The sequence below is a fragment of the Plenodomus lingam genome (genome assembly GCF_022343315.1).
Source record: "Plenodomus lingam strain CAN1 chromosome Unknown contig_17, whole genome shotgun sequence".
In the NCBI taxonomy this organism is placed as follows: Eukaryota; Fungi; Ascomycota; class Dothideomycetes; order Pleosporales; family Leptosphaeriaceae; genus Plenodomus; species Plenodomus lingam.
The window spans coordinates 731,029-757,925 of NW_027093934.1; the positions used below are offsets into that span (position 1 = coordinate 731,029).

Here is a 26,897-nt window from a genome sequence, read left to right on the forward strand (position 1 = left end):
CTACTGCCTTCCTGCACGACGCATACCTAACTGTAGAGACTTTCTTTATCTGGTTCGCACTTTGGAGACGGCGGATCTGATGGCCGTTCAGTGTTCCCTATTGCATTGATTGCAGATGGATCACTCAAATCTACAGGATGCACTTGAGGAGCAATTTGCACTCCTGGGGTTGGATTTGGGGAGACTTCGTGTGGTACAGCTGCAGGATTTTGCGGAACGGCTAAGATCTGGGAAGTGCTGTCTGTGACTGCATTTGAACAAGTCTCTCGTTCGGCCGTGGTCTGGGCAGCTTCTTCTGTATCTTCTGGAGGAGCTACGGATTTCGCTACTGGCGGCACTGGAGGTGCTGAAGTTGGAGCCTGTATGGACATGTTGGACTCAACAGGCTCTTGCGGAGGTGCGGAAGGAGTAGACCGTGGGGGCAAAGGAGGCAAAGGAGCCTCCGAAGGCGGTATTGAACCGGAAACTGTGGGTGGCGGTAAAGCACCTGTCATGTTGAATGCGCCTCGTGATGAAGAATGTACTGGCTGTGAGTGACGTGGGAAAAGGGGTACAGTGCCAATGACAATCGCCTGCTTGGGCATCTCGCCGACATAGTATCCTGCATGTTGTCCCGCGGGAACCATATAACCTTGCAATGGTACAGGTTGGCCATTCGGACCATAGTAAAAGACCTGTGAGCCTGGGACAACACCAAGGGGTGGCTGTTTCATTGCAGGAGGTACTGGTAGTGGCTCGCCAGGTGGAACGATACCCACTGTCATTCTCGAAAATTGGCCAAGGAATTCCTCCGGGTATCGATGGCGAAACGCATATTTCATCCAAGCCTTGAACTTGGCTCCAGCCTTCATTTCTTTCCATTTCTCTGCCAGAACTATTTGGTCTTCTTTGGTCCTCTTATCCTGTATGCTAGTCACACATACTACTATGAGTGTGGTAAGAATCCAGCAGACAGTTCCAAGACGCATGGCCCTCCTTCCATGCATCAGACGGCGGAACCAAAACCACGATTCCAGGAACCCGAGGAGAAAGAAACCACCGACTATCGAGCAGACGATAATGATGATCTCTTCGGTTGACAGACATCCTGTAGGGCCCCAATAGCATTCATATCCACCGGAACTGTCCGAGTTGCCTGGCGATGATGACGAATCATTTGGATCGTAGTAGAGGCCGCCGCCTGTGGTGGAACTAGGCGTCGGCGAAGCGGTCTTGTAAGGTAGCGGTGGTGTGTAGCATGATTCAATGTATGCATAATAGTTATAATCATCCATTGTCGGGAACGGTGCAGCGCCACTGGAGAGGTACCAAGTTTCACTGACGGTAGTGTCGCCATATCGATCCGACACTGTCGCACCAGCTACAGTAGATGTAGGGGTGACGAGCGCCCTGGCTGCCCTGGGGATGTCTACAGATGCTACGCTTGTGACTGTGACTGCGAATTAATTAGCAAGTATGGCGATGGATTGTTGAAGAGACTTTCATCTTTGGTAGGCAAAAAAAAGAAAAAGAAAAGCCTGAAGAATTACTCACAGATTGTGGGACACGATGATGGGGCGGTCATTGTCACAGGCATATAATAATCATAAACCGTCATCGTTGTTGTAGTCAAAGATGTAGTCGGCGTAAGCCCGTTGACAGACAATGATTCTGGTAGAAGATCTGCTTCGGCGACTGCCCCAGTAGGGTAGTATAGATATACCAGTTCCACATCCTCATGGCCCTGCAAAATTGTTGTCGTGAAGGTAGCTGCGACTGTTGGCGTGACACTGTTCTTGATTGTGCGTGTCGTCAGGAAGGCATCCGTAGTGACCTTGCCTTCGTACCATGTATATGGCGACTCTGTGTAGACATCAACAAGGCGCGTGGTAGCCGTCCAGAAAGCCGGGGTGTGGGAGGTAGTAGATGGCTCGTAGTAATAATTATTCTGTGCGCTTCCTACTGTCGCAATTATTATTAATTTCAAAAGAGTGTAGGGAAGAGCCATGATGGCTTTCCACTGTATGTGAACGAGTGTATGAGTGCGTAGTGCAAGAGGTGGTCGACAGAGCTGTCGTCTCGCCCACGGCCATCGCGAATATTTTGACCCCGACCAGGCGTCCCGCGATCAGGCAACGGTGGAAGCCTCTTCACTGGTACCATAGAGTCCTATCTCGCTTCTGAACTTGGCGGCTCGATGCAGCCTTGTACTCAGTTCGAGGCCTGTGACACAACATTGCATAGGTCAATCAAGCGGGAATCGCAGACAAGGAGTTGCTTTCCGCGTAAAGTCTAGATGCTTAGCGGAATTAGAAGGGCTATCTTTGGGACTATGCGGCTTGCTACTGTTTAGCCTGGGCAGGGTATGTGGGATGCCTAAAAATGAGGTTGAGTAGGTATAATGGAATCTACTAGTGGTATTGCTGTAGATGGAGGCGATCTTAGACCAAGACAGCAAAGTATAGATGCTTCATAATTACTAGATACCCCCTAATTCACGACATCAGGAATGCACAGCGCCATTGTTGGTATTGAAGGTGTTGTGATGATGTAGGTAGTCACCGACTCACCGCCCGTGCCGTCCTCCTCCCCTGACAATAACGAAAACCGCGATGGCTTGGCAAACTGAACCATGAAAACCCTCTGGGATCCACAGCGCTTCGCTAGTTACTGTCTTGAGTTCGAACCATTTGCACGCTTTGGGTGCTTTCATGTACAAATTTCGCATTAACAAGTATCGGACCCAGCACTGACGTGACTCTGACCCTCGACTAGATGAAGACGAGCCACAACTATTTTGCGTCGTAGTCTGCATTAAACAGGGTATACCGGTACGATGCAGGTGCAGTAGCCTTACAATAGAGAATCAAGCTCATGGATGCGAAGGCTATAAATTTTTTGAGCGACATCGCGTGCACGCATTCGAATGGTGAGTTGCACCGTCTGCAGTTACCACGTGAGTGAAGGAACACAACCCTATCCTGAGTTAGAGGGATTGTCCTTGTTTATTCGTCAAGATTACAAGGACTTTGCTGCGCAATATGCGTCTCCCAGCTAATTCGTATGGCACCCGAGTATAACATTACCAACCGTCTTCTTCTCGTGGGACATGTGACTTGGAGAAGGCTCGACGAGATATCAGAAAAAGAACTTTCGCCACGATTGGCAATTTTGAATTTCTGTTACGAATATGATTTCCAATTATCGTCATTTTCCTACTTATACTATTCCTGCCTCAGAGCATCATTCGTGAAATGAAACTAAGCTCGAGCAGCAGGTTGCGAAAGCGTGTTACCACCGTCTGGATACAATACTTGCTCATTGTAGAAGACACCTCCTGGTCCAGCTAGGAAGAGTACAGTCGCAGCCATGTCGGTGTCCTTTCCAGGACGACCGGCCGGGTTCGACATCTCACTCTTGATTACGCTCTTGTTGTCTTCATCCGAAGATCCTGTAGTCATCTTGACAAACATTAGCGTAAGACGGGTAGTGTAGGACAACGTAACACGCATACCTCACTCGGGAAGACACCAGGCGCAATGGTGTTGACGCGGACTTTAGTACCCATGAATGTCGTTGCCAGCATCCTGCCAAGGTGGGTGGCCGCGGCCTTGCTCGATGCGTAGGCGAACTGACCGGAGCTGGACCCCTTCATGTATCCAGAGATACTGCTGACGTTTATGATCTGAGATGAGTAACCGGGTGTGACTTTGCCACCCTTGGCAAGTAGGGGCAAGAAGGTCATAGACATCCAGTAGATGCTGCCGACATTCGTCTTCATGGTGGCAGCCCAGTTTTCAGGCTGCGACTTGAGAAAGTGGTCGGAGATGGCCTGGGGATCTTCCATATTGGGTTGGCCAGCGCTCGAAAACTTGGTTTCATCGTCACGCGCGATTCCAGCGTTGTTGACCAGTAGTTGAATGCCATTGGGTTCTTTCTGGCAGAGCTCATCGTACAAACGCTTGACGTCGTCCTTCTCACTGTGGGTATGTCAGCCCTGCACTCTCGCGTTTCTTCAACTTAGAAGCATACCTAACATCTCCCTGCAAAGGAATGATCTGTCCTGGACCCTTGTCATAGAGCTCGTCCGTTTTCTTTAGTACCTCGTCGCGTCTACTAGTAATGTATACTTTGGCGCCATTGGCAACCAGAGCTTGTGTGATCATAAGCCCGATACCGGTCCCACCTCCTGTCACGAGTGCTGTTATGTGCGAGACGTCGAAGAGCTTAGAGCCCTTGAGCTCGTCGTTGCTAGCTTTTCCGCTGCCCATGTTTCTAGTGAACTGGTATGTGGTTTTGGGAAGGAATTGAGTTCGAAGGGAAGAAGTGGTCAATTGAGCGGATCGTGTGAAGAGTCGGAGCATGTTTGAGGTTTTCTTGTCTGTCGTGCTGGCTTTATGTCGATTGATGGCGGATGGACGATGTCGCTTTGTTATGAGCGCGACATGATGACGTTTTGACAGTGCATGGCGAGGGAAACAGAGGGTCCAGAGAACACAACCTATCAAAGATGAAATGGCACAGCGCCTATGTTGTTTGGCATATCTTGAAGCCCGTCTTGCTTGAGTGACATCAGCCTTGCAATGTTGAAGCCGTGATGGTGTGTCGCGTCGATGTATCGGAGAAGTGCTGCCGGTCCCTACCTAACGTCGGCGCCAGCTTGTTTTGCGAAGTCAACAGGTTCCGCATTGGTCACGGCGATTGCCCCGTTGTTGACGTTATCTTGCGATGGAATGGCAGCATTTAAGCTCTTCAATCGATTCATCCAACTTTGATGCTACTTCCAGAATGCCCATGATCTTGATGGTGTTGTGACGTGTGGTGCCTGTTTGACGATGTTATGGGTTCATGACGACATGCCACAACGCCGTCCATTACCGTACCTACCGGTACAAGCGATGATACCGTACTCTAGGTAGACAGTATAGAGTGCCATGCGCAGTGTCGCCCCTCACCAACCTATAGACGTTGAATAACATCAATCAATCAATCAACCCCTCACCAACCCAGACTATACCCACGTGATATGACAACCATGGCGCGAACTGAGCATGTAGTCAGCCATGGTTGTAAGTAGACATGGCAATGGAGCGTGGATGTTTTGTCAGCTACAAGCTGCTGGGCTCTGATTGGATATGGTATTAGTAAGCTTGGCCGCAAATAAGGCCATGGCATCATCAGCATCAATCAACCGCCACCCCGTCAGCGTCGGTTCCATGGTCGGACGACATACAACGGCCAGTTGGCAGTCCAAACCTACTAAGCATTGACCGTTCGCATTTATAATCGCATCCTCTGTATATATAACCTGCTCGGAGCCAACTTGATCACGCTTGACTCTGTCAACACAGCTTACACTAAAACCAATTGACCCAGACTAGCTAACAATCCATTCCCCTCATCCGATACATACCGTACCTGTATACCTACTCTTTAGAAGGGCCAAACACATACGAGAGGACGAAATGACAACCACCGCAAACCATCCCACACCGGCACACCAGCTGTCCAGTCCCGAGTCTTCCGCCCCTCAGACATCACAAGATGTCAACTTCCAGGGTCTACCTATCCCACGAGGCCCCGTTACCGCCGACCTCTCCTTCTACAAGGCACCAGAAGACGGCTCAGCGCCCTACAACTACGTCGAGCCTCTTCCCGGCGTCCCCCAACGCAACTGGGTCGATAATTGGGTTAAAGTGCCAGTCGAGGACATCAGAGGTCGAGAGCACAAATTCAACCTCGACGACAACGGCTTCGACACATACCAAAACATCAAGAGCGAAGAGCATGACTTTGCAGACGACGAGCGCATACGCAAAGTCTACTATCCCGAGGTAGAACAGTTCTTGCTCGAGAACATCAAAGGCGCACAAAAAGTCATCCTCTTCGACTACACCATCCGCCGACCCACGGGAAACCGCAACCCCGTCCGCCGCGTCCACGTTGACCAGACAAAGTTCTCCGCCGAACAACGCGTGAAGTTGCACGCGCCTGAGGATGCAGAAAAACTCCTCCAGGGTCGCTACCGCATCATCAACGTGTGGCGCCCACTCAACGGCCCGGTCATGGGCCTCCCGTTGGCCGTGGCCGATAGCCAGACCGTCCAGGACGAGGACTTGGTGCCCATCGAGCATCGCTACCCGAACCGAACGGGTCAGACGGCGGCTGTGAGATACAACCCCGAGCAAAAATGGTATTACTGGTCTGGCATGACGAATGAGGACCGCTTGCTGTTGAAGTGCTATGATAGCGATGAGGCGTACAGAAAGACGGGCCGTGTTCCACACTCTGCCTTTGAGGATCCTCGCACGCCAGAGGGCGCTGTGGGGAGGGAGAGTATCGAGGTTAGGGCTTTGATATTTGGCTGAGTGGAAGTGTATGCTTGCTTGTCTCTTTTCAGCACGTCTTTTGGGGCTCAATATAGCAGCCCCCAGCGAGCGCTCTCTGATGTCCACCTTCCTATATTAGTGAAGCTATCTCGCTTTACCTTGTCAACAACTCTTCACCTCAATTCTATTACATGACTCATATCTCCACGAGAGTAAACTGCATCTCACAAGTGAAAGGCCTGAGCCTGAAAGGGAAAACCGTGAATCTGACCTGGGTGCTGGGACACAGCTTCGTCATTTCTTGCCGCACATAGGGCTATTATTGATGGCTGATTTCAAGCGCGCATTTATCAGTTACGAGCTTTGAAGTCTACTAACTCTGTATCATGAGCATCCCAGGCTCTGATGACGTCATTGATCCTCTCTACCGCGCTCGAAGCGTTAGGCAACTTTGGGCCATGTCCAGGCCTGCAACTGTTCACAGCTAATTCCAGGGCACAGTACTTCTTACACAGATGTTCTGCTCTCTTTCACGGGATGACATTGGTGAGGATAACAGGCACGGATGCTGTTCAGTACGCATACTGTAGAGCTCTCCTCGGGAAGGATTGGAGCAAACACACCAACCTACCCCAAACCACGCTCAGTCGCCAGAAAATGGAGTCGTGGAGCTACCTGCTAACCTCTGCCCCATACGTAGTTGCTATTTCCGGCCTCGGTTGATGTGATCAGTAAACATCAAATCGACCCAAGGTAAGCGTCAACAGCCAATCACATACTAGCATCAACCAACCTTCCAGCCTACTGACATAGTACACTGCGTGGCCAGACGACTGCGTGCAATGCTTCATCGTAGACTTCTTCTAACATGCAAGCCATGCCACCATCTCAATCAATCTTCGGTGGCGTAACTGGCAGCCGAGGTTCTCATTACTTATGCTAAAGATCTATATATTGTCACATCGTGAGACGTCAGTGGTAGTTGAATGTCAATTAGACCACTTTCTAGCATTGACCATCCTGCATCGAACGCAATGTCTCACCTTTCAAAACAACCAGTCGACGCTTCGATGGGAGCTAGTGAGAATCATCAGCGTCTTTGCGAGAAATCTTCCACGGAATCTTCTCATGGACATTCACAATTGCAACCATCACTTCTTCCACAAGATACTCACAGTGTCAAACCACAAACACTCGACACGACGACCACGAAACAGCCACCCATAGCGACAAACTGGACTGGAACTAATGACATGGACAACCCTCACAATTGGTCTACATGGAAACGATCCTATCACATCATCATCCCCGCTTTATTCGGTTTCGCCGTGTAAGTCCAGCCATCGCCTGAAACCCCACTTACTAAGAAGAGGACAGAACATTTGGAACCTCTGTCTACACACCCGCACTGCCAGACATAATGCGCGACTTCAACGTCTCCCGAACGCTAGCGCTCTTAGGCTTGACCGTCTACACCATTGGTCTCGCCCTGGGGCCAATCTTGACCGCGCCCCTGAGTGAACGCTACGGGCGGAAAATCATCTACATGGTCCATTCGCCCATTTTCATGCTCTTCACGCTTGGCGCCGGATTCTCCAAGAACTTTGCAAGTCTGTGTGTCTGTCGCCTGCTTGCCGGTGCGTCGGGAAGTCCGGGGCTGGCTGTGGGTGCGGGGACGAATGCGGATTTGTTTCCTCCGCATCAGAGGGCGGTTACGACGAGCTTGTTTCTCATGGCGCCTTTTGCTGGGCCTGCGTTAGGGTGAGTGGATTAAGTTCATCCCCTTAACTATGATTGTCGGTCACTCATGCTTGCAGCCCGGTTGTTGGTGGCTTCATCGCCCAATACAAATCCTGGCAGTGGACTCAGTGGAGTATGATCTTCATCACGCTCGCTATTACCCTCGCCGGCCTGCCCATGCAAGAAACATTCAAACCCGTGATCCTTGCACGACGGGCAAAGAAAGCCGGAATCTCTCTTCCAGTCAAGCCCCCACGTCCCTTAATACTACATGACATGGCCACCCGACTAACCCAACCTCTGCATCTACTCTTCACAGAAGTACATGCACAGCTAATCTCTCTACAATTGACAAATGCTAACTCCACCCCCAGCCTGTCGTCATCTTCTTCTCCCTTTACAACGCCTTCACCTTTGGCGTTCTCTTCCTTCTCTTCCCCGCCTTTCCCCTAATTTTCCTACGTCCCCCTTACTCCTTCACAGAATCCCAAGCAGGCTTAACTTTCATCGTCATCGGTATCGGTGTCCTGCTCGGCGGTCTCACCAGCATCCTCATCGACCGCACAGTCTACCAGCGCAAATACAAGCACGCCATCACGGCTGGCAAGCAAATCGTTGAGCCCGAGCATAGACTCTACAGCGCCATGATAGGGGGCACGGGGGTTGTGGTTGGCTTGTTCTGGTTCGGATGGTGTGCGGATCGGGATGTGCATTGGGCGATTACCTTGTTGGGTGCTGTGCCGTTTGCCTGGGGAAATGTGTGTTTGTTTGTAAGTCTTGAATGGATATTGTGCCATGGTTTAAACGCTCATATATATGTGCGTGTTTTAGGCGTCTTCAGCGTTATACCTCACGGATGTGTATGGGTTTCAGTACGGCGCGTCGGCCATGGCAGCGAATGGGATAGCGCGGTATACACTTGGTGGTATCTTTCCGCTGTTCACAGTGCAGAGTGAGTTTGAGAGTGGTCTTTATGGCTGTGGAATATGTGTGTGTATTGACTGTGTGTAGTGTACGAAGCCCTGGGTATTGGCTGGGCAACTTCGCTTCTCGGGTTCCTCGCGCTGGCCATGATACCCATACCCTTCATCTTCTTCAAGTACGGCCGCGCGATTCGGGCAAAGAGCAAATACCCCGTCGTCATATGAGCGCGAGAGCTCTTTCAATGTTGCCCCGACGAGGAATGACAATTTGAATGAATGATCACATAAAACACCACACTATGTATGCAACATCGCAGACAGACCCATCTGCCCAAGCGTAACCCAACCGCCAACCGTGCTCAAATCAACAATCAAAAACACCACCCCATCGCCAACCCCCACCCATCACACCAAACTCCTTATCCCAACGCCCCCTCCAACTCCACTCTCCATCTCTCCCCCCACCTCCGCATCGCCGCCAACGCTGCAAACCCGGTCACCAAACTCCACACCCCCAGAATCGTCATCAGCCAACCGTTTCCTATGGCGCTCATGACGGGCTCGGCAACCATGGCGCCGGTGAAGGAGAAGATGTTGCGGACGAAGTTGTTGAGGGCGATGCCGGAGGCGGCACGGCGGGGGAGGAATTCTGTGAGCATGGTGGAGACGAGGGCGAATATTAACATGGAGGCGACACCAAAGAAGACTGTGGTGACAGGGTAAGTTAGATTTGGTTGTTTGAGAGGTGGATTAGAAAGGTTGAATGAAGGGCATCAGGTGATGTGATTGAGGGAAAGGAAATGAAGAGATTAAAGTGAGCAAAACGATGAGAACACAACAAGTGGAATCAAGAAAAAAAGAACGTACAATTAGCCACCATGGGAACAATCCAAATCACACCCGCCCAAACCGTCCACCCATACACCATCAACGCAACCGGCCACACCGCCGCCGCCCCCCACGCATTCTCCCTCATCCGATCCATCGGCCTCAACACCAACCTACCTCTCTCATCATATCGGCCCGCCTTACGCGCCTCGCGTGCCATTATCCAGTCCAGCCATCTGCCGCCGAAGAAGCTGGCAAGCAGGTAGCCCGCGCTGTTGGGAATGTAAAGGAGACCGAGGATGAGGGTGGAGAAATTGTAGGGGGCGTGTGAGAAGCTGGCTTGGATGGAGATGTTGAGAATGTAGAGGGAGCCGAAAGTTATGCTGGCATAGTAGACAGTTAGGAGGATGGGAGGGTGGCGGAGCCAGAGGAGGATTTGTAGGGGGTCGAGGAGGGTTTGGCGGAGGTGGGTTGTAAGGGTGGTATGGGGTTTGGGGGTTGAGTTGTGGGGGGCTTTAGGCGGTGCTGGTGCTGTTGCTGTTGCTGGAGGGTTTTCTGGGTCGTAGGGTGTACTGCTGCTCCTGCTGGCCGTAATTGCGATGCCCTGTTGCAAGTTCTCAACCCCATCCCTCTCCCCCCTTTGCAACGTCTCAGGCAGCGCAAACACGATGAGCCCCAACGTAACACCGCCATACACAACCAAGAACCACTGCGTGCTTCTCCACCCCAACCCCGCGCCCAGCGCACCCCCCAAGATTGGCGCAAACAATGGCCCGCACAACGGACCGAGATAGAAGATCCCCATGGCCCGGCCCCTCTCCTTGGGCTCCCAGAGATCCGCAATCGTGCCTGCGCCCACGGCCTGCACGCTGGCCGCTGCGCCCCCGCTCAACGTGCGCGTGACGATCAACATGGCGATATTAGACGACAGGGCGGCGAGCACGGCGAACAAGATGAACAGGGCAAAAGAGACAATATAGATTGTTCTACGGCCGAGGCGCTCGGAGAAACTACTCCACCAGAGGGGGAAGATGGCCATGCTGAGCATGTACACGGCCACGGACATGTTGGTGATTGTATGCGAGGCGTGCAGGGCCACAGCAATGTCTTGTAGGACGGGCATGACGATGGCGGAGCCGAGAGGGGCGGCCATGGCACAGAGAGCGACGAGGGAGGTTATGAGCCATTTTGTGGGGCGGGGATAGTGTGTTGGCTGGCTGATTTCGGGGATGAGGGTGAGGTGGGAGAGGAGGCCGCGGCGGTGGGGGCGGGGGATGGGGATGGGGTCTGGGGGAACAGTGGATGTTCTTGAGAGAGATACTGGTTGTGGTTTGGGGGGTGATTGGCTGGTGGCTGTGATGTGGTCGTGGTGGTCGGTGGTGGTGGTGGTGGAGGTGGAATGCTCCGACGCTGTTGATGCACGAGACGACGATGTTGAGATTGTTGAATCTCTCGAATCCCGCAGTTGCTGGACCCCGTCTTCTGCGCGGTCCTTTTCCTCGCCAATCTTCTCATCCACTACCAATATCTCTTGCTGTTGAGCGTGTGCGTGTGCGTGTGCGTCGACATCGGTCTCACTCTCTCGGTCCGATACCTGAACTCCATCTGACGTGCCTGCATCACCATCCTCTTTCTTCGGACCGGGCCGTTCGCCCAAAGTCTGCTCTACACTACCAGACATACTGCGTCCGAAATGAAGCCAGGCATAGAAGATGGGTATAAAACTAGCCACCTACGGTCTGGGCAACTACAACCACAATGGGGACAAAGGTGTGTGTTGCAACGGTACAAGTCAAGAGAAAAAGCTTGATTCAACATCCTTCCGAGGCTGATGGACGACACACCAACATTCCCGGAACCGGACCTCGTTTTGCTTTTCCGTTAATGCAGGATCCCCTCGCACGCGACCAACTAGATGCTTGGGAGCAATGGGCAACCTCGGGCCAAGTCATCATGACAAAAAACATCGCTGATCCGACAACCAACCTACTTGCTGTTGTAGTACCCTAGGTACTTGGACAACGCAACCAGCTCGTCCACTTGATCCTCCATGACAAGAATCGAGCACCACTGTGCAAGATGGAGATGAAGAGAAAAAAAATATGCCTTGCTTTCCACTTTCCGTGCCAGTCCATGGCGGAATCCGAGACATGGCAAGCTACCATGGCCGCGGGACGTCGGGTGCAAGTAGACGATGCTCGGCCTACTACTAACCGGTGGCTGAGGCGGGGGCGCGTGTGGCTGGTGCGTTGTGTGGCTTGTGCCCAACCAGACCTCGGACCAGCTTATTTCCGGCCGGGGTAAGTTAAACCAGACGTCATGTGATGTGGAGCCACGATCATACGTCACTGTTCCTGCTAGGAGTAGAGTAGAGTATCTCTACCACGATACTTACTCTACTCTACTCTAATGAAAACCGCCGTATGCACTCTATGGGGGGAACATGCATTCCTCCCCTACCTACGCCGCTACCGCTACCGCTACCGCTACCGCTACCGCTACCGCTACCGCTATGTTGCCCGGGGTCTTGGCGATTGACCGAGGCAGGCAATCATGGGATGCTCCAAGGTGGTGGTGGTGGTGGTGGGCTGACGGGGCCGTCAGTCTATCAAGCAGGTAGCCATCTAGCCCAAACTGAGCAGGTTTAACCACATCCTAATCATAACCTACACAGTATAGTACGCTACTACATACAAGCGCCATCATACTTGCCTCGCCGAGGTCAGCAGAGAGTTCTAGATTAAGCTTTCACCTCCTTCGGCGTTACCATTTCGCTCCTTCTGTTACCCATGGAACCACCCAGTACTTCGGAAAAAAAAAGATGGCTGGGGCAGAACAGAGACTAAGCTGCCCAAAGAGCAGATTGAGCCATTTTTGCTGAGGCCCGATCGATTCGTCCGGGTCGGAAGTTAGAACCGACTCCGATGGGAGGGTTAGGTATAGTACAAGGCCTAGGGCTACCTCCTCTCGTGTTTGAGTTTTGAGAATCCTCTCTTCTTCGCTGGTAGAACAACAATAAAGGACAACAATCTGAATCGAATTCAACGCCAAGCCTGCAATCATCTAGTCCAAACCACGTCTTCTTCAGTATGGATCCAGCAAAATCCCCCAAAGCCCCCATAAAGGCAGAAGACATGGAACAAGCTTCGGAGCGCATGCGCGAAATCTTCAATGGCGCGAACCCAGACGAACACCTGGACCGCTGGAATTCCGTCTGGGAAAAAGCCGATTGCCTCCCCTTTGATCGCGCCTCCTGCAACCCGGCCATCATTGATCTCCTGCTCCACCGCGACCGTCCGTGTGCCTCACCCGATCCAAACCCGACGCCGAGTGCCCCGTCGCCAAACTCGACGTCGCTGGGATATTCGGCATTGCCACCGCCGATCAGGGAGGATGGAAAGCGGCGCCGTGCTTTGGTGCCGGCATGTGGGAGGGGCTACGATGTTGCACTCTTTGCGGCGCATGGATACGATGCCTATGGGCTGGAGGTAAGTCGCCATGCGGCGGATGCGGCGAGGAAGTGGTTGGAGAATCCAGGGGAGGGGCCTCTGGAGGGAGAGTACAGGATTGCGCAACAAGAGGGAAAAATCAAGGGCGGTGGGTGGGGAAAGATGACTGTGCTTTGTGGTGACTTCTTTGATGAAGAGTGGACCAAGGAGGTCGATGGCTGGGAAGAGGATGGTGGTGGCTTCGATGTGATTATGGATTATACGGTGAGTTGAGCTATGCGCGATTGCCTACAACTGAGCAGGACTTCAATGACTGACATGGAGTAGTTCCTGTGTGTGCTTCCCTTTGAACTGAAGCCAAAGTGGGCCAAACACCAATCCAGTCTGCTGCGTCGACACGACACCAAAGCCGACCCGAACTCTGAGACGAGACCCAACGATGGTATGCTCATCTGTATCGAATTTCCTACAAGCAAACCTTTGGCCCAGGGTGGCCCGCCGTGGGCACTGCCTCCTATAACCTATGTTGAGCTGTTGAAGCGGCCGGGTGAGGATATTACGTATAATGAGAATGGGGAGGTTGTTGCGACGGACAGGCCGGAGGCAGATGATGCTTTGGTTAAGATTGCACATTACACCCCGAGAAGGACACATGAAGTTGCCAAGGTAGACGGCGTGGTCAGAGACTGCGTTAGTATCTGGAGGCCGAAGAGCGATGTAGCGGAGCGCCAACGGTGGCATTAGATGGTCGCGCCCTTGGAAAGTGATAGGGCGAGTCTAGAGTGTTCGTATGCACAGACGACCGGTGTGCCGCTTTCACTCAGCTGCGCAATGAATTGTAGTGCTCTCCCAATCCATGGCTGTGCTTGTAATACCCCAGCCAGATCTCCTCGACCTTGCCCTGCCCTTGATCATCTTTTTCTTCAGGCTCGAATTCATTCACCTGCCCATCACTATGCAACACACATATCCTCACGCCATACGAGCGCGCCAAAGCCAACAACTCCAAGTGGCCGCCCCACTCCCCCGTCTCTCGTATCTTGCGCACATGTTCCGGTAACGGATCCTCTGTGAATCCATCAAAGGACTCTGGATGCTGTTGTATGAAATCCGCAGCCGCATATCTGACCTTCTTATACGCCTCCAGACCCCCATTGACTTGTTTCCCTTCACTCCCTGCTATCGTGACTGAGATAGTCGGTGTCAGGCCGAGCTCCCTGCTAGACAATTGATCCGCAACCGCAGCGTACAAACAGTGCCCATCCGCCCGGATCTCCTGTACCACCAGCCCCCGCTTCTCCAACTGCTGCGCCATGCGCTCGCGCTCGACTTCACGGGGATTAGGCGCGTTGGCAGCCTCGGCTTCAGCAGCCGCGATCATGGCCGCTGTGTCGGCGGCGCGGCGGGCAAGTCGGGCTTTTGCGCGGTTGGGCTTCTTCTTCCTGGCTTCTTGCGCGTCGCCATTAGTGCTGGCAGTTTTGATCTGCGGGGTCTGTGTGCCGCGGTTGAGTTCTGCCAATTGCTCCTGTGTATGTTGCATGGACGTTTGCAACGACCTCTGCTCCTGCTCCTCCTCATCTTCTGCTTGCACAGTGTCCGATGGAGGTCCATGCAAAGCTGCCAATTCAGCGTTTTGCCGCTCCTTGAGCTCGCGTTCAAGTCGTTCGCATTCGTCGTTTACGCCTTTTCGCGTCTTTTTGGTCGCTTGTTTCTTCTTTTGGGTTATGCGTGATAGCAGGTCGCGTTGTTCCTTCTTGTGACGCGTTTGAAGAGCTTCGAGGGTTTCGGGCGAGGGGTTGGGTGTGGGGGCCTCGTTGGCCATGTTTGTTGTGTAACTGCAGCGGGGAATTTGGTGTGATTGAGTTTTGTCGTAGTATGACGGGCTAATATTCAACATTGAAACTGTCATGTGAATCTGATTTGGGGTGGGGGACATGTCATGCCAAGGCCGTCGGTATTTTGTAAGTGATTTGGCCGAATGTGGACTGGACGTCAGACAGTCATACTTCACCAACAGAGAGCAGTGATGCTGGCCGGTGCTGTGAAGAGAGCTGTCCCACGTTTCGAGTGATATTTCCTTCCGCCACCGTAATCTGCACTGCATTATGTAAGGGTGAACCTTATTATCTAACATGTTTCTGCATACTTCACTCATCACGGTCGGAAACCTGCGCTGGTATCTCTCATGAAAACCAAGGTTTAGTAGATTATTCGATCGTGTCATGTTCGATAAAGATGTTGCAACAGGTTTGGCAGGCAGAGAAGGATACAGCTCAAAGGGCCCGAGCAGCAGTTTTGGATTCAAGAACGTTATGCCAGACAGTGAGGTGGACCAGTGCTATACCTGGGATCCGGTACTTACATGTACGACGGAGCAGCTTGAGGCGGTGGCGAACGGCACGGCCGTGGTGAAAGATTACGTTGTATCAGTTGGAGAAATCAATAATCATAGCGCTAAGCCCGTCATGCAATTTTGAGGCCCAAGCTAAGGCAATTGCAGAAGACATTTGCGTCCTGGCTGGGTAGGAGAAAGCTCTAGCATCGCTCACTCCGAAGACATCGAGAAACACCTGATCCTCGAGCTACGACTGGTACCTGTATAGTATGAGGCTTTGGACCACGTAGAAGTTAGATGTTAATCCTAAGAATGCGTCTAATCTCAATCTCTACTTGATGCTCCCATGGCCTCTTCACGAAACCCCCCACGCGCTATGGTATCTAATGTGGTATCAATCAATCGCAAATGTTACATCCACTGCATTATGCGCTAAGCGAGCTGATTTGAGAGCCCACGTATGATACATGACAGCTACAATGCTGATTGCTGTGAAGTTTGGAGTACCGGAAACGTGCGCGCCCTCCTTGTCAGCTTTATCCTATCCATTTGCTTCCTCTGACACTTCAGAACAAACCTAGCAATGCAGAACATTGCTTTCGGTTTCCTCGCGGTTTCAAGCTTGTGAGCATCAATTTGCTCCTGTCGCACGCCGAACCTCTCACGAATGTTTTTCAGCCACTGTTTTCGTGCCACCAGCTGCCCAGCTACTAGGATCATGTCATCTGGCACGGACGACCATTTTTCTTAGTCAAATGTAGGGAGGTAGATGAATTCGTGCTCCTTGTTGCATACAAGAGGATCTATGTCATCGGCGAGCAATTTTTCGTGACAAGGTGTGGATGACTGCACGCAGACACAATTCCGGCACGCCCAGCATTCGGTTAGCATGTGTCCAACCCTGACCGCATGAGTTGCACATGTACTGGACTATGTATGCTTCTGGTCTCAAATCAGGTGGCGATATGGGCTGTCGCTCCAGCTGCGCCTGCAGCGTTGCTAAACTTGCATCTGTTGCCGAAGGGTTTAGGATCTACTTCGTCGTTTGCGACGAGCGGTGCTGTACCGGTAGCATCGGTTTTGTCCTCCAGTTCTGTATTCGTGGATACAGAAGGTTTTAATGCTTGCCAAGCGGCAACAGCGTCGTCCTGTAAGCCATAGACCGTCAGGACCTGTGCAAGGACCCCGAAGCGTCTGCGTAAGGACTCATCATTGCTATCCGTGGGCCACTTGTCAAACACCGGTACTCCACGTGGAAGGCTCCTTGCATCCTCATCGGCAAGTGTTTGGTTGCCACTTATATTAATAGATATAGTCTGATCAGGAAAATGTGAGGATGGTGTACACTTTGACGAGTTCCGCGAATATTCTGCTAGTTCGAGTTGCATAAAGCCTTCAATTTCGTTACATAGCTTGACGTTGATGTTGGGCGTGGTCCACTGGACGGTTCGCCAGCTCCCTTATCCAACAAGCACTACGGTAAAAAATTGTTTACTGTAGAATGGTACGCTAGGGGTTTACTATATAGGTGTAAACTAACCTTGTGTATACCTATAAATAGGTTTAAAGTGGTAGTTTACTTTTATTAAAGTAGTAGTTTACTTTTATAGTAGGGGTTTAAATTAAGTATAAAAAGTAGTTTTATTATACGCTATAATACCTAACTAAGACTAAAAGGGGTAGAAAAGATTAGCTTCACGCTATACGCACATATGACATAATAATGAGTCATGATATTTTTACTAATAGGAGTGTAAGGTTCTAGTTGTAGGCAATAGTATTTGCTTCACACTAGATAGAATAGTGTAGAGATGGCTATTGGTATAGTATTGACACGAGAATAATACTTGTCTTTCCCAAGCCCCGCGCGAAGCGCAGGTTTTACGCAGCTTGGGCGCCAAGACACTAAACCTAGCTAGGGATGCACCTAATTAACTAGAACACCACAAGGTGTCTTCACGATGGGGTTGTTACAAGGAGGTGGTGATAATAGAGGTGGTGATAGAGGTAGTAGAGGTGGTGGAGGTAGTAGAGGTGGTGGAGGTGGTGGTAGAGGTAGTGGTAGAGGTGGTGGTAGAGGTAGTAGAGGTGGTGGAGGTAGTAGAGGTGGTGGAGGTGGTGGAGGTGGTGGTAGAGGTAGTGGTAGAGGTAGTGGTAGAGGTAGTGGAGGTGGTGGAGGTAGTAGAGGTGGTGGAGGTGGTGGTGGTGATAGAGGTGGTGGTAGAGGTGGTGGTAGAGGTGGTGGTAGAGGTGGTGGTAGAGGTGGTGATAGAGGTGGTGGTAGAGGTGGTGGTAGAGGTGGTGATAGAGGTAGTGATAGAGGTGGTAGAGGTAGTAGAGGTGGTGAAGAAGATTAAAGAAAGGAGGGGTAAAATACTTAGATAGTAGGAAACTAGTAGATTAATAGAAGTAGAAGTAAAAGTAGAATATATAGTATAGTAAACCCTATTTAGGTTTACTTCTTCTACCTAAACCACTTCTTAGTCTACTTTAGATAAATATGGCTACTGTAAACCGGTTTTGTACCGTAGTGAAGGCTCGTGCTAGTAATCGAGAGGTTCTGTACACCACCCAGTAACCATCCCAAGTGTCGTCCGGGTTCGAGATCAGTTCCTCCCAGACTTTCAGAGCCTCTACATGGTCGCAATGAACCTAAGAGCCGTGAAACCTAAGCGCGACTTGGAAACACCGCAGGTTCTTGATATTATCGATAGGAGCTTGCGGAAGATTGTCACTAGTGCCTTAGTCAGAGATCTTGGGCTCAATTACCGCGCTATACGGTTGAGAAATCTCTTCAACCGCTCCTAGTTGTGTAGCAGCCTTGATAACATATCCGTGAAGATTGTCACTACTTCCAATAATGCTACCTAGCCAATAAGACAACCCCTGTCTTGCTTTTGTACTGCCTTTCAGCTCTCGCAGGGACAACAGCGTAGCGGCATGATCTGCGACCTCGCTCCAGATCGCAAAAAGAGATGTCAAAGCATTGACGTGTAGGTATCTCACCAGTATCTGATTCCAAGTCGATTTCTTGGCCAAGGATATCTAGGTAGCACTTCACCGCCGAGTCATAATCTTTGATCTTGCGATGACAGTCTGCCTCAGCCAAGAGGACTCTGTCCCAATATATCTCTTTCAAGTCCTGGCCTGTGCCAAGCAATGCCAGATGTAGTGCGTTGATCTTACGCAAGTAACCAAGAGCGGCAGGATAATCCTCCAATTCTGCATTTATCTCAGCCTTCTTGAGCAGAAAACACCGGTTGTCTGCAAGTTGAGACTCCACCTCGTTGGGAACACGAAGTGCTTCCTCGGGATTTTGCGCAACATAATACATCGCGGCAACACGATATGACTAGATAGGACCATTCTTATTGAGGTCAGTGAGCTCCTTGATCAACTGCAAAAGAACTGTTCAATGTGATGGAATGAAGGTGTTGCATCACTGTCAATTCGGCCAGAGTACTATTGAAGAGGAGTCGGCTAAGCCAGAAAAGGGTGTCATATGCAGATCTTAAAAAAACCTTGTACGGAATCAAAAGGTAGTTATCGTTGATCATAGTGTTGCATGTGAATCATTTCGTTGCCAGGTTGCTAGCAAGCTTTTCAAGGATAGCGAACTTGTTGGCCTTGGCCCTGATAACAGATGTATCCATGCTTTTCTCTCTGCATGCTGGGAGTAGCCGCTGGCGGGGTGTGGGTTCCCATGTAGCTTCTGAATTTGCTCAAGGAATTCATCGCCAGCAATCAGATCACGCCTGATAGTCTCGAGATATCATGTTGAGAGCCAGAGATCGATCCCGTTCATGTCGTAAAGAACACAAGAAAGTTTGGCATCAATTATGGAAAGATGCTTGCAATCAGGCTCAAAGTAGTCCAGCTTCTCCACAAAATGCTTGACATATTCGTAGAACCAGATTGCTGCATGCTCACGGAGTGGCTCTAAGTAAGTTTCCTCCTTGCGCTCACACAGCGCCTGCAACAAAGAGCGTGCGATGAAGACATATAGAGCGTCTTCACCATCAATCCAGACAGTGAACTGTTGTGTGCCCGCTAGCGAATGGAAAAAGCCGTCGAATTTGAATCTACAGTAGACGTGCTCGCCACAAACATTCTTGACAATGCGACTGTAGAGATCGATCTCAGCTTGGACGAGCTTGAAGACTGTCAGGCCTGGTTGGGCGAGGTTTAGGTGACTTTCGTTTTCGTCTCTCAAAATTTGAAGCAACTGGACGAGACACACGACGCAGTTCTTGTAGTATCTCGCTCGTCCAGATTACGCATGAAATAGTTTGTTGGACCTTGTTTAGCTTCCCTTTCTGGTAATGAAAGGTACTAGAGCCCTAGAACTTGCGCCAAAGTACAAGGTCCCCTCCAGGGTATCTCTTTTTACAACGGTTTGTCTCCTTGGGTTCCTTGGGTTTTCCTTCCCGGTGTGATTTATGAGGTAATGCGAGAAGAAGAAACGGGAATAGTGATTTGAGACGCAGGGCTTTGACGATTGAAAAGAAGGATTGCAATACTCCAAGTTTCTGCCATTTTCATCGTAAGGTTCTTATTACTGAAAACCACGATCTTCTCGACGATGCGGTGCCCTAGCTCTGTCTGGTGGTCACGAAGCATTCTCATCGTGCTCGCCCTGTTTGGAGTTCCTAAAATGGCGTAAAAGCCATTGTCGTGGCGGGTGTACTCGATCTAGTTATGGTCGTCGATTCTTAAACGACGAATGCTTTAAAGCTTGCCATATGATAATATGCGATTCTTTATTAATAATTGTCAGACGGACAATTGCACACAGATCTGAAGCCAGCTTTCCAACTTCTAACGCCGTGCCCTTCTAACATTGCCAGAGCACTTCTAATAGCCAAACCATCTTGTCCCTAGAGTGTGTATCCCTGAATTTGAAATTCTTATTACAGACCATAAGTCTATGGTCTAGGTTAAACCAGTTACTATAAGCGGAGTCTTGGTTTTTAACTGCATCCGCAGACGTAACGTTGACTAATGTCGAATTACTGATCAAAATGACGCAAGATAGTAGCATTGGTTGGAGAGAATTCTCAGCGTTGGAGGCTAACCTCCCTGACTGGACCTGGTAACCGCACGATGCGAGCGAGGCGGGCAAAGGTGGTTGCGCTTTGAAACCTGCGAGCTCCTTGCATAGCCGCTTTTCGTTCGTAATCGCGGATTCGTAAACTTCAAGAGGGTTTCGTGAAGACGTTTTTGCAAACGTTATGGTGTAGTCTACAGATGAAAGCTTAGAAGGCGATGGTAAAACACAACATCCTCCTACACAAGGTAGGGACTATCTGGAGAAGCTTATTCTTTATGAATTATACGCGTAGATTCTTTCCTCTCTTCCCTGTTCCTTCCTTCCGCTCTCCCCCGTACAAACACCAAAGTAACGAAATTATTGAAAGGTGGAACAAAGGTTTTGGCTAAACCCCCACATAGATGTAATAGATATTCTTACAGCTTGAAACACCCCAGCACTTCCGCCACTGCCAATAAACCAATTTCAAGCCTTGCACTGAGAGTGTGCCTCGTTCCCACGTGAAAAGATGATCCAAGAACGCATGTGAGTTCAGGGTTTCCACCTCTGGCTGAAGGGCAGGTGTTCTAGTTCGCAGTTTGATACTTGTCCGGAAAGGTGTGCGTGAACGCGCATGACAGCAAATTTCGTATCCTACAGCTTTTTGAACCCAATTTTTATTGCCTCTGCTCGCATTGTTTGAGCCCATATGCTTGAATCATACGCGATGTCGTGATAGTATCCGACGGGTGTTTGGTGATGACAGAGACTCGTGTCTAGAGTTCGGCCGCTGGTTTCCTTTTGCGCGTTGATACTACCCTCCAACTCGATGACAAAATCGATAGTGATATCCAGGGGTACTCGCAGAATATCAAGGCCAGTGGCATCGGCTCTTTCGATGGGCAGAGCGAATGGTTTGAGACGATCCAGAGTAACATGGATACCGGTGCTGGTTCGATTTGTTCCGGTAAGAATGACCAGCACAGTCTGCGTCCTCGCTACTTCGCGAAGACTGACGTAGCTATCTGGCCCACATCCAACTCCTGTGACTCGGTCGTATACAAGGACAACGGCAGGAAGAAAAGGATGCACCGAATAGTTATCCATATCTAACGAGATGTGCTGTGCTTGGGCACAGAGCGATGAATGTGCCTTCAAAATCTGTGGTAGGCTCGATGGGCCTGTAGCTGTAATTCGAACGGGCGCTGCGAAGAAATGGCCAAATTCGATATTTGGGTAGACAGAACTTCGATGCCATTGTTCAAATATAGCTGCAAACGTACCACCAGACATACAAGACTTCTTATGGGCATGGGGAGCACTTGTCTGCGCAGACTGAAGCCAATAGAATGTCGTCAGCTTATTCCAAATCTCCATTGCTATGTCGCCTACCATGCCTTCGACGTCACGAAGGACAACACGATAGGAGTCATTCGTGGTCCAAACCACATTTTGCATCCAGCGGAAGTGTGCCTCTCTCTGGAAGTCCCATGATCATTTTAGGTCTTCGAGGATGAGCGATTCTGGTAGCTCCTCGAAAACAATCGCGGGATTGCGCCATGGACTGTCCGCCCATGAGTTATTTGTGAACATTGTTATTGTATTGCAGAAAGTATCAAAGGTGGTGGCGATATTTTGTGCGTTCAGGAGAATTTGAGAAGACGAAAGGCAAGGTGAAGCTCTTTAACAAAGTAAGTAAGCGCTAGGTCATTATCTTGGTAGGCTAAGTATAGCAACCTGGAAGAGTACCATGGTTCTCTATAGGGACAGAATATGTATGTTTGTGCGATTGGACAGCAAGAGAAGGGCGATTTGGATTCGTAGACTGCGTGTTTAGTACTTGGTGCTAATACAGGAGTTAAGACTCAGAACTGACCAGTCCAGAGAGCGAAGAACTTCGACAAAACCATCCACTGGCAGGTCCAATAATCCAGTAGCAACGGAAGGCTGGGTGATTATATCAAATGTCGTATGACCGTCCCCCGACGTTGTAGGCAGTGAGATTAGATTTTTCTTGTCGCGGTCAAATGTTAGCTGAGAGCCGAATGGGTTTCGAGATGAGCTAAGTGATTGGCGCCAAGTTGCTAGGTAGTGTAGCGGCTAGTTATGGCTATAGTAATCGCTTTTATATTCCTAGATCCTGGTCTTGTTTTTTCAACACTTTCATTCCATTCCAGCATTTCATGTTCCAGCCTTGGGCGTGCTTGTAAGCACATCTTGGTCTGTTTTTCGTACGCTTGCGAAAGTAAATTAGAGATGTATAATTACCCGCTCTGTCTTACGTCGATCATGTACACAATGACGGAAACCTGCAGGACAGAAGTAGAGCCGTACACTGATTAGGCACAGAATTGACAACGCACTGCAAACAGAGGAAGGCTTTCAAGATGCTCTACGCCAAACAAAGGAACAGGCATGTACAATATCTGAATTACTGATTACCGTGAGGAGCATGCATGATACTGCAGTGTAGACGCCAGTAGACGTCGCCTGGCTCGCAAACCTCTTCGCACGTGCCGCGCCTTCCTCATCCAGAGCTAGGTATCTGTTTACGATCTCAGATAAGATCATGGCATTTGCATACTACGACTGCAGCTTCACACTCACGCATCAAGGCCGCCATTCCACCAAAATGCCTTTTCACGACCAGGAGTCGGAAGATCTCGCGCGTGACTGTGCAACCTTCCCTGCCTATACGGACTATCTATATGGTCCCGACATGCGTCTGGCAACATATAAGACAACACAACTTGCACTCTCGCTCATGCCTTTGCAACCCATCCGCTACACTAACAGCAGACCTTCACAAAACTGGTATTACAAGGCAGACAGTCGCACCAAGAACCTTGCCAGTATTGATCTGCGACACCATGCGGGTAGTCCTGGTTTAATTCTTATTCCGCCGCAATTCCCGTATCCTGCGTCCGTTGCTGACTTGAACAATCGCAACTTGTTCGACCAGTCAGCAAGACAGATGCATGGCGGTGTATCAACAGGCCCGAGCACTGTGGTCCCCTCGTCGAGGCAACCAGTCGGGCGTGTACTTATGCCAATACCGGCCTTTTCAGCATCAAGACCTGCCTCACGACAGAGGCTGATGGGATCTTCTTCGGCCACCGATATTGATGAAGATCACGGGTCACGTATTTCCAGTAAGAACCCTGTTTTCCCCTTTGTTCCCATTCCTCTGCTTACCAGTCCGCGCCTCTACAGCGTCACCCTCTGCCCAAGGCTCTACGCATGTTGGAATGGCAATGTACACATACGAGAACGGCACAGAAGCTTGTAAAATGCCTGCACTTGAGCACAGAAATGTGGAAGCCAGACCCATATTAAGGCCTGGTGATGTTTCCCGCAATCGACAGTTCGCCTTTATACCAGAAGCTCTACGCCAAGATGTCGACAAGGCAGTAATCAAACTATGGTATAACATGAAGGAACCCACCAAAAGAATGGAGAGTGTAAAAAAACTCCAGGGTCTCAGTCAGCGGGTATATCAGAAACGAGAAGAATGGCAAAAGAAGCAACAGCAGCAAGCTCGGGATCGCATGCTGTTTCTCGAACAGGCATCTGAACAACACCACCAACGCGACGACCACAACTATGTCCCTTTCGAACACTCCGTATCGCCTAAACTTCCAACCTATAGAGGAGACATATAGCCTTGAGGATTCTACGCCACCTGTGTCCCAGCCGAGTCTTCAATCTGCCGAGAGCATTTCTTCCCATGACAACTCCGCGCCACACATGTTCAAATCAGCCATCGAACATTTTGACACTGAATCAATAGCCGCATTCACAGTCGAAGCGGAATCAGGTCAATCTCCCTGCTGCGTTTCTCCTGAAGATCAATTGCTGTTCTCCTGGCAGAAACTACCAAACAGTCAGAAATGACCGGAGACCCTCTCGTGCGATACGACTGGCAGGCGAATCTCTAGAATATTGAACTTAGGATATCAGTTGAAGATGTGCCATATCCGCATCAGGTTATATTAGGCTGTTGGATTTAGCTGCCAAAGGGTACGATCCCCTCACTGAATGTTTATTGGCGCCATGATTGGATTTCTAGTACAAATAAGACCTGGGGATGATAAATTTGTGAACCATGATGTGCTCATACTTGTATCATTCAGAGCTGGAAGTTATGGTAGATGGAGGCATATAAATTTAAATGAGTGCCACCGACGTCATGCTGTGTATCGCAGAGGCGAGCGAATGTAACATGTCTTCAAGTGCACCATTTCACTGATCTCTGAGAACCTGAGGATCAATATAGGATTCTACATTTACAAGTCAAATTCACAAGTCAGATCTCTGACAACGGAACGGATGAAATGAATTAGACTAAGACAGGAGCGTAGCATTATGGCGTATGATAGTTATCTGAGTAGCTCGAAATAAGTAAAGAGTCTGCTACTTCTTTGTCTCTTGTATACTGAACATCTCATTTCGAGGGCGGCTGATATATCTCAACGTCGTCATCTGTTTTTCAATAATGACATGGCAAACGGTAACTCTCGGTGACTAGACCCTTGGTACCAATGTTGCCAAGCAATGGCGGCACGTCTGTTTACAAAGTATTGCTCTCCTGCCAAGTGAACGTGAAGGTGAGTGTAGGTACAGTCCACGTGCTCAGAAGCGACTAAGCTGCATAAAAGGCACCACCACCACTGAACCAGCCTTATCAGTCCTGAAAACAGAGCTTGCTCAGTCCGAGACGTTCTACTTCTCTTCGTTCTCCCCGACAAGATGGCGCCAACTTGGAACGCGATTTCAGAGAAGATTGGCAATGGCCTTGCAGCGTAAGAGCTCATGCTTATTTGAGACAGATTAGTGTGATTGACCCAGAAAACAGGTGCCGTGGACGCCTGTCGAGGCACAAGATTCGCCGCAATGGCAAGCAGGATGCTGCGAGCGGTGGACCTCCCTTTCGCTTCCTCGATCTGGATCCCCGTAAGAAGACACCATGGAGATGTGCAGCTGAGAATGAGGCTAACCGACTACACTGGTAGATTTACGAGATCTAGTCTATGAGATCGCCGCCACGTCCGACGAGACAACTGGCCAATCTTCATTCCGCGCGCTGACCCAGACCTGTCGTCAGGTCAAGATGGAGTTCCGAGCACTCTATCTGAACATCAAGACATTTCCTGTCACGGAGGCGGAGGTCATGCCTTGTCTCGAAGCTCTCTACCCAGGTTGCATGGCCCCCAGCACCAACAAGTGCACCTTTGTCGCAAGCCTGCTGATATTGCAACCTACTCCCACCATCACTCCTTACTACACGCAAATCAGGACATCAAACATCCTGCCAATCATCACAGCTCTGACTGGAGACTGGCCCGGCCTTAAGATTCGCTCCACCGAGGCATCAGGACTCCTCAACCAAGTCCTCAACATCATGCTCAAGCACACAGCTAACAGCGCCTCTCAACTTCGCCATGCCTTGAAGTCTTTGACACTCGAGATTCGAACCGGAAACAGGTATGGGTCAGTCCACTGCGAACTCGAGCTCAACGACGACTATGTCAATTTCATCCGGCGTACGAACAGCTCCACGGAGCGGGCCGATACCTTCCGAACTGGTCAACCGGTGTGTGATTCTCGAGTGACCAAGTTGATCAGCTCTCTCTGCTTCGCTGGCGCGAGGATGGCCCCGACTCTTGTGTGGAGTCGACGGGTGCCCCGGGAGGATCCGCTCTGCGCTGTCTGGCGGCAGGACGTCATGCGGGTTGCGGGTGTTTGGACTCGGTTGGATCATATTTGGATGTGAGTGTAGGTACGGTAGGGTGGGAGGAGATGGCGATTTTGACTGCTTGCGTGGGAGACAGAATACAAGTTGGTCCCAGAACTGAGAATGCCAAGATAGCGGCAGGGAGGGTTCAACTGTACGTCAATTGAATGGTGTGATTAATGAAAGTTGATAGCTGCTGCGTAATATTCATTAAGTCATGTGATGCTGCCACTTGTGTTGAGCCTAATGCGCTGTAGTCGCAATGGTGGGATAGTGCTTTCCACCCACATCGTTGTTTATCGTGACGGTTTGGACTGTGAGACGAACATTGAGAAAAACGATTTGTAGAGGCTGGATGCGCCAACTTGGGACCATATCAGTAGTGGTACAAAAGTATTGGACGCATATTTCATGTGTTCAAGGATTTCACATCACTTTTACTGGCTTGAACGCATTGGTTACGAATTCAGTCTTTGCATGAAAATGTATTGCTACATCTGATTGGAGACCTAGCTATCAAGCACAAGACAATGTCATCACCAAATGGCCGT

General features: G+C 50.3%; 15 protein-coding genes across 15 annotated transcripts; 6 read left to right on the top strand and 9 right to left on the bottom strand.

Moving 5' to 3' along the window:
• Positions 1-26: 26 nt before the first annotated feature.
• Positions 27-1,999, bottom strand: IAQ61_003257 (uncharacterized protein; the record flags this gene model as incomplete). The annotated part of the gene is made up of 2 exons (XM_003844859.2): positions 27-1,435; positions 1,534-1,999. Coding segments are annotated over 2 exons (1,875 nt in total), but the record flags the coding sequence as incomplete, so codon positions are not given.
• Positions 2,000-3,115: 1,116 nt separating this feature from the next.
• IAQ61_003258 (uncharacterized protein) lies at positions 3,116-4,343 on the bottom strand (the record flags this gene model as incomplete). Its single annotated transcript, XM_003844861.2, has 3 exons — positions 3,116-3,440; positions 3,494-3,959; positions 4,012-4,343. 3 exons carry the CDS (start codon positions 4,341-4,343, stop codon positions 3,240-3,242), a joined length of 999 nt encoding a protein of 332 aa, XP_003844909.2. The 3' UTR covers positions 3,116-3,239.
• Positions 4,344-4,618: 275 nt separating this feature from the next.
• IAQ61_003259 (uncharacterized protein) lies at positions 4,619-5,044 on the bottom strand (the record flags this gene model as incomplete). Its single annotated transcript, XM_066095911.1, has 3 exons — positions 4,619-4,756; positions 4,858-4,890; positions 4,997-5,044. The coding sequence occupies 3 exons, from the start codon at positions 5,042-5,044 to the stop codon at positions 4,619-4,621; spliced, it is 219 nt and encodes a 72-aa protein (XP_065954156.1).
• A 400-nt stretch (positions 5,045-5,444) lies between these two features.
• IAQ61_003260 (uncharacterized protein) lies at positions 5,445-6,347 on the top strand (the record flags this gene model as incomplete). Its single annotated transcript, XM_003844863.1, has 1 exon — positions 5,445-6,347. The coding sequence occupies one exon, from the start codon at positions 5,445-5,447 to the stop codon at positions 6,345-6,347; it is 903 nt and encodes a 300-aa protein (XP_003844911.1).
• A 947-nt stretch (positions 6,348-7,294) lies between these two features.
• IAQ61_003261 (uncharacterized protein) lies at positions 7,295-9,196 on the top strand (the record flags this gene model as incomplete). The annotated part of the gene is made up of 6 exons (XM_066095912.1): positions 7,295-7,638; positions 7,686-8,069; positions 8,126-8,369; positions 8,423-8,818; positions 8,880-9,000; positions 9,060-9,196. The coding sequence occupies 6 exons, from the start codon at positions 7,295-7,297 to the stop codon at positions 9,194-9,196; spliced, it is 1,626 nt and encodes a 541-aa protein (XP_065954157.1).
• Positions 9,197-9,390: 194 nt separating this feature from the next.
• On the bottom strand, positions 9,391-9,630 carry IAQ61_003262 (uncharacterized protein; the record flags this gene model as incomplete). Its single annotated transcript, XM_066095913.1, has 1 exon — positions 9,391-9,630. One exon carries the CDS (start codon positions 9,628-9,630, stop codon positions 9,391-9,393), a length of 240 nt encoding a protein of 79 aa, XP_065954158.1.
• A 188-nt stretch (positions 9,631-9,818) lies between these two features.
• IAQ61_003263 (uncharacterized protein) lies at positions 9,819-11,480 on the bottom strand (the record flags this gene model as incomplete). The annotated part of the gene is made up of 1 exon (XM_003844865.2): positions 9,819-11,480. The coding sequence occupies one exon, from the start codon at positions 11,478-11,480 to the stop codon at positions 9,819-9,821; it is 1,662 nt and encodes a 553-aa protein (XP_003844913.2).
• A 1,408-nt stretch (positions 11,481-12,888) lies between these two features.
• On the top strand, positions 12,889-13,992 carry IAQ61_003264 (uncharacterized protein; the record flags this gene model as incomplete). The annotated part of the gene is made up of 2 exons (XM_003844867.1): positions 12,889-13,512; positions 13,576-13,992. 2 exons carry the CDS (start codon positions 12,889-12,891, stop codon positions 13,990-13,992), a joined length of 1,041 nt encoding a protein of 346 aa, XP_003844915.1.
• A 76-nt stretch (positions 13,993-14,068) lies between these two features.
• Positions 14,069-15,472, bottom strand: IAQ61_003265 (uncharacterized protein; the record flags this gene model as incomplete). The annotated part of the gene is made up of 2 exons (XM_003844868.2): positions 14,069-15,346; positions 15,395-15,472. 2 exons carry the CDS (start codon positions 15,470-15,472, stop codon positions 14,069-14,071), a joined length of 1,356 nt encoding a protein of 451 aa, XP_003844916.2.
• IAQ61_003266 (uncharacterized protein) lies at positions 15,471-15,725 on the top strand (the record flags this gene model as incomplete). Its single annotated transcript, XM_066095914.1, has 1 exon — positions 15,471-15,725. One exon carries the CDS (start codon positions 15,471-15,473, stop codon positions 15,723-15,725), a length of 255 nt encoding a protein of 84 aa, XP_065954159.1.
• An 811-nt stretch (positions 15,726-16,536) lies between these two features.
• IAQ61_003267 (uncharacterized protein) lies at positions 16,537-16,971 on the bottom strand (the record flags this gene model as incomplete). The annotated part of the gene is made up of 1 exon (XM_066095915.1): positions 16,537-16,971. The coding sequence occupies one exon, from the start codon at positions 16,969-16,971 to the stop codon at positions 16,537-16,539; it is 435 nt and encodes a 144-aa protein (XP_065954160.1).
• Positions 16,972-18,446: 1,475 nt separating this feature from the next.
• On the bottom strand, positions 18,447-18,917 carry IAQ61_003268 (uncharacterized protein; the record flags this gene model as incomplete). Its single annotated transcript, XM_003844869.2, has 1 exon — positions 18,447-18,917. The coding sequence occupies one exon, from the start codon at positions 18,915-18,917 to the stop codon at positions 18,447-18,449; it is 471 nt and encodes a 156-aa protein (XP_003844917.2).
• Positions 18,918-19,355: 438 nt separating this feature from the next.
• Positions 19,356-22,091, bottom strand: IAQ61_003269 (uncharacterized protein; the record flags this gene model as incomplete). The annotated part of the gene is made up of 6 exons (XM_066095916.1): positions 19,356-19,846; positions 20,104-20,275; positions 20,377-20,460; positions 20,502-20,824; positions 21,054-21,298; positions 21,337-22,091. Coding segments are annotated over 6 exons (2,070 nt in total), but the record flags the coding sequence as incomplete, so codon positions are not given.
• A 1,153-nt stretch (positions 22,092-23,244) lies between these two features.
• IAQ61_003270 (uncharacterized protein) lies at positions 23,245-24,274 on the top strand (the record flags this gene model as incomplete). Its single annotated transcript, XM_003844871.2, has 2 exons — positions 23,245-23,764; positions 23,826-24,274. 2 exons carry the CDS (start codon positions 23,245-23,247, stop codon positions 24,272-24,274), a joined length of 969 nt encoding a protein of 322 aa, XP_003844919.2.
• Positions 24,275-25,361: 1,087 nt separating this feature from the next.
• On the top strand, positions 25,362-26,385 carry IAQ61_003271 (uncharacterized protein; the record flags this gene model as incomplete). The annotated part of the gene is made up of 3 exons (XM_003844872.2): positions 25,362-25,414; positions 25,468-25,565; positions 25,625-26,385. 3 exons carry the CDS (start codon positions 25,362-25,364, stop codon positions 26,383-26,385), a joined length of 912 nt encoding a protein of 303 aa, XP_003844920.2.
• Positions 26,386-26,897: the final 512 nt, after the last annotated feature.